Here is an 8,957-nt window from a genome sequence, read left to right as displayed (position 1 = left end):
AAAATATTTTCCTTTTGATTGATTATGAAAAAAAATTTCGAGTTGATATCCTTATCGAATATATATATATATATATACGAGTGCAAAGGGTTAAGGTAGTTAGTTAACAAAAAAAAAAAAAGAAAAAGATAACAAATAATCCAGATCCAACTGAAGAGATACAGATATAGTCCACGGAGCTCCCTTTGTTCACGTTTCTCGCGAACAGCTCTTGGTCTCGATGATTAAAAAAAAAAAAGAAAATAAAGAAAATCCCAAAAGCGCAACGACATATATCTAATCTTATCCATCGATCTAAAACCATCGTAAACCAAGAAACAAATGTCGAACGTAAGGAGGATGGGGGGAGGAGCAGAAAAGAAAGAAAGAAAAGAAACAAAGTGATTGTTCGGGACTGGAAAGATGCAAAAAAAAAAAAAAACCAAGAATAATTGCAAAAAACGTATTTTTATTACGATCGAGAACGTACGCACGTGACCTCGGATCAAAGTAAAAATATCAGAAACCAAGGAAGAGGAGAGAGAGAGAGAGAGAGAGAAGAAAACAAAGATATAAGATAAATTCGTGATGGAGTCGAGCATCATCCCGTCGCGTCGAACGGATGAAAACGCACGAAATATCTCTCTCTCTCTCTCTCTCTCTCTCCTTGCTGGGGAGGGGGGATCGTTCGCTTATTCGAAACGAAATATATAAGGTTAATATTGATATATAAATCGCAAGGTGTTAAGGAGAGAGGGGAAAAAAGGCGAGAAAATAATAATAATAATAACAATAATAGTAATAATAATAGTAATAATAATGATAATAACGATCGAAGCTGACGAAAAAAGGGGTACCGAAAGGACTGCATCTAATTCTAATTATCGGTCGAATCCAACTTCTCGATCAGATTCGCCCTTATCACGGATTTAAGCTCTAGTTATTGCTTTGTAATACACGTCGCTTAAAGGTGAAAACAAATCTTTTTTAAAACTCTCATCCGCTTCCCGAGTACCGTTCGCCATATTGATATATATATATATATCGAGGAGATGGCCTTTTAACATCTCGTCTTCCCTTCGACGATAAAAATATATTGGTATTATATATGTGTATATATATATATATATATATACGTGTGCATATGTATGCATATATCGTGTATAACGATAATTCGTATATCGCGCCTGTGCAAAAGGATGGAAAATGGTTTTTTCGAAAAATGAACATCGAGTTTCGTCACAGCCCGCAATTTTTAGATTTTAGAAGATTTTGCACGAGAAGGCGCATCGAGAATTCGAAGTCGTATTAATCCGTGGAAAGAACGGAGGAGGAGAATTGTCGAGCCCCTCCCTCCTCACGCGAGAGGGGAAATATTAATTAGAGACGACGGGCATGTAGAACTTGTGCTTGGGCGTGTCCCTGGTGTGCTTGAACGGCGCCTGCTTCGCCTCGATGAGAGCCGCTGGACAAGGCCCCTTGTGCCTAGGCGCGTACTCCCTCCTGTACATGCTCGACGTGACCGTGGTCCCGTCCCCCAGACTGATGTGAGACACGTTCGCCTGCCTGTGCACCCGTTCCACCTTCTGGCTGCCGAAATTCCCGTAGCTCCTCGCCTCGCTCTGGGAATAAAACTTGCCACCGACCGTCAAGTTGTCCTGGCGGACGATCCTCTGCGGCCGCTCGTACGTGGACGACGCCCAAGGGTTGCCCTCTTTGGCGCTCCTGTGCAACGAGGTGAGGCTTCGTCGGTCGCTGCTCTGGCTCGAGTTGCTTATATATTGGCCGGTCTCCGCCAGGTTCGAGATGCTCTTCTTCTGATCGGCGGCCGTGGACGATATCGTGTGCAGGGCTTCCGTGGAGGAAGCGCTACCGCCCCGTCTGTGGAGGACCGAGTTGGTCACGTCGGCGGAGGAGGACGAGATCACGTTCTTCCTGTGGTGGCTGGTCCTGGTGGTGACCGAGGCTGCGTCCATCTCCGACCTTCCGGAGATCGCTTGCCTGAACTCGGCGCTGCTGCTCGCCTGGCTCGAGTTGTAGCGCCGAGCCTCGAGGCTCGACACCTCGTGCCTCTGCCGCGATTCCACGTGCTGCGCGTTCACGTAGTCCCGCCTGCTCGCCTCCTGGTGATGGTGTCTCTCGAGTTGCTTGCCTCCCTCGTCCACGACTCGACGCGTCTGCGTCGCGTGCCTCTCGCTCGAATCCCTCTCGCGTCGCTGCGTGATCGAACGTTTCCCGCTCGAGTCAGGGAGTTCGCAGGGGATCGAGGCGCCGTTGCGATGCTCCGTCGTTATTCGTTGACACGTTTTCTCGGACGCCCTCCTCACGCTCGTCGCCCCGTTCTCCACTCCGCTCCTTCGACCCGCCGCTTCCTCCGACTCCACGCCACTCATCCTGGCGGCCACCTCCTTGGCGGCGCGTTTCGTGAAAGTGTTGTAATTCCTCTGAGAGGTGGTGGTGGTGGCGGTGGCGGTGGTGGAGGACGCGATCGAGTCGTCGCCCAACGCGATCGAGGACTCCATGTGATGTTTCCGGCCGAGCGGCGTCCGCCGCCCCCCCGAGGACTCCTCCCTCTTGGGGGAGAACGCGTCCCCCGTGGTCGTGTTGGTTTCCATGGCGTGGCCCGTGCTCACCTTCAAGTTGTCCTCGTGCCGCTTGATCTCCGCTCGCTCCCCCCGCACCACCGTGTACGTGGACCTCTGCGAGGTCGTGTCCTGGAACTCGCCCCCCCCTACCCTCAGATTGTCCTCCCGCCGCGCCACCTCCGCCCTCTCCCCCCTCCCCTTCGCCCCAAAGTCGTCGCGAGCCCTGCCGACGAACTCGCCCTCGGGCCTCAAGTTGTCCGCCCGGCGGATAGGCGATCTCCTGCCACCCATCTCAGCCCTCGACTCGTAATCGTTCCTGCGCTCCACGCACAACTCGCCCTCGATCCTCAGGTTGTCCTCCCGCTTCCTCGCCACGCTCACCCTCTCCACCTTCCTGTAATCGTCCCTCGACCGACGAACCATCTCCTCCGTCCTCGGCCCCGAGTCGTCCTTGGCCGCCACGCACAGCTCGCCCTCGGGGCGCAGGTTGTCCCGAGGCTTCCTCAGCCTGCCAGCCGCCTCCACGCGCTCCGTCACTCTCGCCACGCTCCTCCTGTAGTCCTCCCTGCGCACCGTCGTCTCCGACTTGACCCTCGCGCGGTCCTCCACCTCCTGCCTCCTCTGGATCGTCGACTCACCCTCGACGAGTTTCCAGCTGTCCTCGTGCCTGACAGGCGAGCGCCTCTCGGCGGCTTTCTTCTCACCTTCTCCCACGTCCACGCGCTCCCCTCTCACTACTTTGAAATCGTCCCTGGTTCTAACGTCGATAAACTCGCCCTCCGTCTTTAAATTGTCCCTGTGCTTGGTCACCTCGGTCCTCTCGCGGATCAGCAAGTCGGCGTACTCGTCCCTCGACCGATAAGTCTCCATTTCGCCTTCCATTCGAAGATTGTCGCTTCGCTTCACGATCTCCACTCGCTCGCCTCGGACCGGTTGATAGTCGTCCTTGGGGCGGCCCTCGAAGGCGCCTTCGGGTTTCAAGTTGTCCCTGGGTTTCTTCACGATGGGTTTCTCGGCCGGTTTGAACTGTTCAGGTTGCGGTCTCTCGAACCCGCCTTCCGGTTTCAAGTTGTCCGCGTGTTTTATGGGGGTCCTTCTTTCGGCAGGGCCGACGGGTTTCTTTTTGGGAACTTCGAACTCACCCTCGGGGTAGAGATTGTCCTTGGGTTTCTTCACGTCCGCTCTTTCGCCCCTTCGTGGAGCCTCTTCCTTTGGACGAGTGGCGAACTCGCCTTCCGGTTTCAAGTTGTCTTCGTGTTTTATGGGGGTTCTTCTTTCTGCAGGACTGACGAGTTTCTTTTCTAGGATCTCGAATTCTCCTTCTGGGTAAAGATTGTCCTTGGGTTTCTTCACGATCGGTTTCTCGGCCGGTTTGAACTCTTTCGGTTTCGGTCTCTCGAACTCTCCTTCCGGTTTCAGATTGTCTTCGTGTTTTATGGGGGTTCTTCTTTCTGCAGGACTGACAGGTTTCTTTTCTGGGATTTCGAACTCTCCTTCTGGGTACAGATTATCTTTAGGTTTCTTCGTGATTGATTTCTCGGCCGGTTTGAACTCTTCAGGTTTCCGTCTTTCGAATTCACCTTCCGGTTTCAAGTTATCGGCGTGTTTTATGGGGGTTCTTCTTTCGGCAGGACTGACAGGTTTCTTTTCTGGGATCTCGAATTCTCCTTCTGGGTAAAGATTGTCCTTGGGTTTCTTCACGATCGGTTTCTCGGCCGGTTTGAACTCTTTCGGTTTCGGTCTCTCGAACTCTCCTTCCGGTTTCAGATTGTCTTCGTGTTTGATCGGCGTTCTTCTTTCGGCAGGGCCGACGGGTTTCTTTTTGGGAACTTCGAACTCTCCTTCGGGGTACAAATTGTCCTTGGGTTTCTTCACGTCGGCTCTTTCGCCCTTTCGTGGAGCTTCTTCCTTGGGACGAGTGGCAAAGTCGCCCTCCGGTTTCAGATTGTCCTTGGGTTTCTTCACGATCGGTTTCTCGGCCGGTTTGAACTCTTCAGGTTTCGGTCTCTCGAACTCTCCTTCCGGTTTCAGATTGTCTTCGTGTTTGATCGGCGTTCTTCTTTCGGCAGGGCCGACGGGTTTCTTTTTGGGAACTTCGAACTCTCCTTCGGGGTACAAATTGTCCTTGGGTTTCTTCACGATCGGTTTCTCGGCCGGTTTGAACTCTTCAGGTTTCGGTCTTTCGAATTCACCTTCCGGTTTCAAGTTATCCGCGTGTTTTATGGGGGTTCTTCTTTCTGCAGGGCTGACGGGTTTCTTTTCTGGAATTTGAAATTCTCCTTCGGGGTACAAATTGTCCTTGGGTTTCTTCACGATCGGTTTCTCGGCCGGTTTGAACTGTTCAGGTTGAGGTCTCTCGAACTCGCCCTCGGGACGTAGATTGTCTTCGTGTTTGATGGGGGTTCTTCTTTCGGCAGGGCCGACGGGTTTCTTTTTGGGAACTTCGAACTCTCCTTCTGGATAAAGATTGTCCTTGGGTTTCTTGACATCCGCTCTTTCACCCTTTCGTGGAGCTTCCTCCTTCGGTCGAGTCGCAAACTCGCCCTCCGGTTTCAAATTATCCGCGTGTTTTATGGGGGTTCTTCTTTCGGCAGGGCCCACAGATTTCTTTTCTGGAATTTGAAATTCTCCTTCTGGATAAAGATTGTCCTTGGGTTTCTTCACGATCGGTTTCTCAGCCGGCTTGAACTCTTCAGGTTGCGGTCTTTCAAACTCGCCTTCCGGTTTCAAGTTATCGGCGTGTTTTATGGGGGTTCTTCTTTCTGCAGGGCTCACGGGTTTCTTCTCTGGAATCTCGAACTCTCCTTCGGGTCTTAAATTATCTCGAGGCTTCTTGATGGGCGCGCGTTCTCCGTGTTTCGGCGCCTCCTCCCTCGGCCTGCCGACGAAATCTCCCTCCGGCTTCAGATTATCCTCGGGCCTCTTCGCTTCCGGTCTCTCCAGCTTCTTCGGGGGTGAATAGTCGTCCTTGGGGCGGGCCTCGAAGGGACCCTCCGGTCTGAGGTTGTCTGGATGCCGCACCACGTCCACGCGCTCCCCTCTCACTACTTTGAAATCGTCCCTGGTTCTAACGTCGACGAACTCGCCCTCCATCTTCAAATTGTCCCTGTACTTGGTCACCTCGGTCCTCTCGCGGATCAGGAAGTCGGCGTACTCGTCCCTCGACCGATAAGTCTCCATTTCGCCTTCCATTCGAAGATTGTCGCTTCGCTTCACGATCTCGACTCGCTCGCCTCGGACCGGTTGATAGTCGTCCTTGGGGCGGGCCTCGAAGTCGCCTTCCGGTTTCAGATTGTCCTCCGGCCGCTTCACCGCGGCTCTGTCGCCTTTGGTAGGGGTGAAGTCGTCCTTGGGACGGCCCACGAATTCCCCCTCGGGGCGAAGGTTGTCAGGATGTTTGATCGGGCTACGCCTTTCAGCCGGACCAACCGTAGGCCTCTCCGGCCTCTCGAAGTCGCCCTCGGGGCGCAGATTGTCCTCCGGCCTTCGCACTTCGGGGCGCTCAGCTCTCTTCGGAGAGAAATCGTCCTTTGGACGGCCTTCGAAGGGTCCTTCGGGTCTTAGGTTGTCTTCAGGTCTCTTCACTTCCGGCCTTTCCCCTCGTTTCGGTGAAAAATCGTCTTTAGGCCTCCCCTCGAATGGTCCTTCGGGCTTCAAGTTATCCTGAGGCTTCTTCACATCGGCACGTTCGCCTTTGGTTGGTTTATAGTCATCCTTTGGACGTCCTTCGAAGGATCCTTCCGGTCTTAGGTTGTCTTCAGGTCTCTTCACTTCCGGCCTTTCTCCTCGTTTCGGTGAAAAATCGTCCTTTGGTCGGCCTTCGAACGGTCCTTCCGGCCTTAAATTATCCTGAGGCTTCTTGACTTCAGGACGTTCGGCTGTTTTTGGCGAGAAGTCGTCTTTAGGCCTTCCTTCGAAGAGTCCTTCCGGTCTTAAATTATCCTGAGGCTTCTTGACTTCAGGACGTTCGGCTGTTTTTGGCGAGAAGTCGTCTTTAGGCCTTCCTTCGAACGGTCCTTCCGGTTTTAGGTTATCTTCTGGACGTTTTACATCGGCTCTTTCTCCTCTAGTTGGTTTATAGTCATCCTTTGGACGTCCTTCGAAGGGTCCTTCCGGTCTTAGATTATCCTCTGGACGCTTCACATCGGCTCTTTCTCCTCTAGTTGGTTTATAGTCATCCTTTGGACGTCCTTCGAAGGATCCTTCCGGTCTTAAATTGTCTTCAGGTCTCTTCACGTCAGCCCTTTCTCCTCTAGTTGGTTTATAATCGTCTTTAGGCCTTCCTTCGAACGGTCCTTCCGGTTTTAGGTTATCCTCTGGACGTTTTACGTCGGCCCTTTCTCCTCTGGTTGGCTTGTAATCGTCTTTAGGCCTTCCTTCGAAGGGTCCTTCCGGTTTTAGGTTATCCTCTGGACGTTTTACGTCGGCCCTTTCTCCTCTGGTTGGTTTGTAATCGTCTTTAGGCCTTCCTTCGAAGGGTCCTTCCGGTCTCAGATTATCCTGAGGCTTCTTGACTTCCGGACGTTCGGCCGTCTTCGGCGAGAAATCGTCCTTGGGCCTTCCTTCGAAGGGTCCCTCGGGACGAATATTGTCATCGTGTTTAATAGGTGTTCTACGTTCTGCGGGCGTGAACGGGACGCGTTGCCTATCCGCGAACTCTCCTTCGGGGAACAGATTGTCCGGATGTCGCACGATCGGCGCCCTCTCGCCAGGACCGTAAGGAGCATGGAACGGTCTCTCGAATTCCCCTTCGGGGTGCAAGTTATCCGGGTGTCTAATCGGCGTACGTTTCTCGCCAGGGGTGTACTCGCCCCTAGGCCGATCTTCGAATTCTCCCTCGGGTCGGAGATTGTCTCGTGGCCTCTTCACTTCCGGCCGTTCGGCAGTTTTCGGGGTGAAATCGTCCTTTGGACGTCCCTCGAACGGGCCCTCGGGTCTCAAGTTGTCTTGGGGCCTCCTCACGTCGGCTCTTTCTCCTCTGGTCGGTTTGTAGTCGTCCTTTGGACGGCCTTCGAACGGTCCTTCCGGTCTTAAATTGTCTTCAGGTCTCTTCACATCGGCTCTTTCTCCTCTGGTCGGCTTGTAGTCGTCCTTTGGACGTCCTTCGAAGGGTCCTTCCGGTCTTAAATTGTCCTGAGGCTTCTTGACCTCAGGACGTTCGGCTATTTTCGGTGAGAAATCGTCCTTGGGCCTTCCTTCGAACGGACCTTCCGGCTTCAGATTATCTTCAGGTCTCTTCACATCGGCTCTTTCTCCTCTGGTTGGCTTGTAATCGTCTTTAGGCCTTCCTTCGAAGGGTCCTTCCGGTCTTAAATTGTCCTGAGGCTTCTTGACCTCAGGACGTTCGGCTATTTTCGGTGAGAAATCGTCCTTGGGCCTTCCTTCGAAGGGTCCTTCCGGTCTCAAGTTGTCTTCAGGTCTCTTTACTTCCGGCCTTTCTCCTCGTTTCGGTGAGAAATCGTCCTTTGGACGGCCTTCGAAGGGTCCTTCCGGTCTTAAATTGTCTTCAGGTCTCTTCACATCGGCTCTTTCTCCTCTGGTTGGTTTATAGTCGTCCTTTGGACGGCCTTCGAAGGGTCCTTCCGGTCTCAAGTTGTCCTCTGGTCTCTTTACTTCCGGCCTTTCTCCTCGTTTCGGTGAAAAATCGTCCTTTGGACGGCCTTCGAACGGTCCTTCCGGTTTCAAATTGTCCTGTGGTTTCCTTACTTCTGGCCGTTCCGCAATTTTCGGCTTGTAATCGTCCTTTGGTCGGCCTTCGAAGGGTCCTTCCGGTCTTAGATTATCCTGAGGCTTCTTGACTTCAGGACGTTCGGCTATCTTCGGTGAAAAATCATCTTTAGGCCTTCCCTCGAACGGTCCTTCCGGTTTCAAATTGTCTTCAGGTCTCTTCACGTCGGCCCTTTCCCCTCTAGTTGGTTTATAATCATCCTTAGGTCTTCCCTCAAAAGGTCCTTCCGGTCTCAAGTTGTCTTCAGGTCTCTTCACGTCGGCCCTTTCCCCTCTGGTTGGCTTGTAGTCATCTTTTGGACGACCTTCGAAGGATCCTTCCGGTCTCAAGTTATCTTCAGGCCTCTTCACATCGGCCCTTTCCCCTCTAGTTGGTTTATAATCATCCTTAGGTCTTCCCTCAAAAGGTCCTTCCGGTCTCAAGTTGTCTTCAGGTCTCTTCACATCGGCCCTTTCTCCTCTGGTTGGCTTGTAGTCATCCTTTGGACGACCTTCGAAGGATCCTTCCGGTCTCAAGTTATCTTCAGGTCTCTTTACTTCCGGACGTTCACCTCTGGTTGGCTTATAATCATCCTTAGGTCTTCCTTCAAAGAGTCCTTCAGGTCTCAAGTTGTCTTCAGGTCTCTTCACATCGGCCCTTTCCCCTCTGGTTGGCTTGTAGTCATC

At 52.6% G+C, this 8,957-nt stretch overlaps 1 protein-coding gene across 1 annotated transcript in view; it reads right to left on the bottom strand.

The window, feature by feature from the left end:
• Nucleotides 1-428: 428 nt before the first annotated feature.
• LOC122718872 overlaps nucleotides 429-8,957 on the bottom strand; it is a 28,381-nt gene continuing 19,852 nt past the window's right edge. Inside the window, exon 4 of the mRNA XM_043944251.1 lies at nucleotides 429-8,952. Within this exon, the coding sequence (XP_043800186.1) occupies nucleotides 1,356-8,952 (7,597 nt within the window). The 3' untranslated portion in view covers nucleotides 429-1,355. The remainder of the gene's footprint in view (nucleotides 8,953-8,957) is intronic.

The sequence above is a fragment of the Apis laboriosa genome, unplaced genomic scaffold (assembly GCF_014066325.1).
Source record: "Apis laboriosa isolate Shangri-la unplaced genomic scaffold, ASM1406632v1 scaffold11_cov152, whole genome shotgun sequence".
NCBI classification, from domain to species: domain Eukaryota; kingdom Metazoa; phylum Arthropoda; class Insecta; order Hymenoptera; family Apidae; genus Apis; species Apis laboriosa.
Note: the sequence above shows the minus strand (reverse complement) of the source record. Positions and strands in the feature narration are given on the sequence as shown.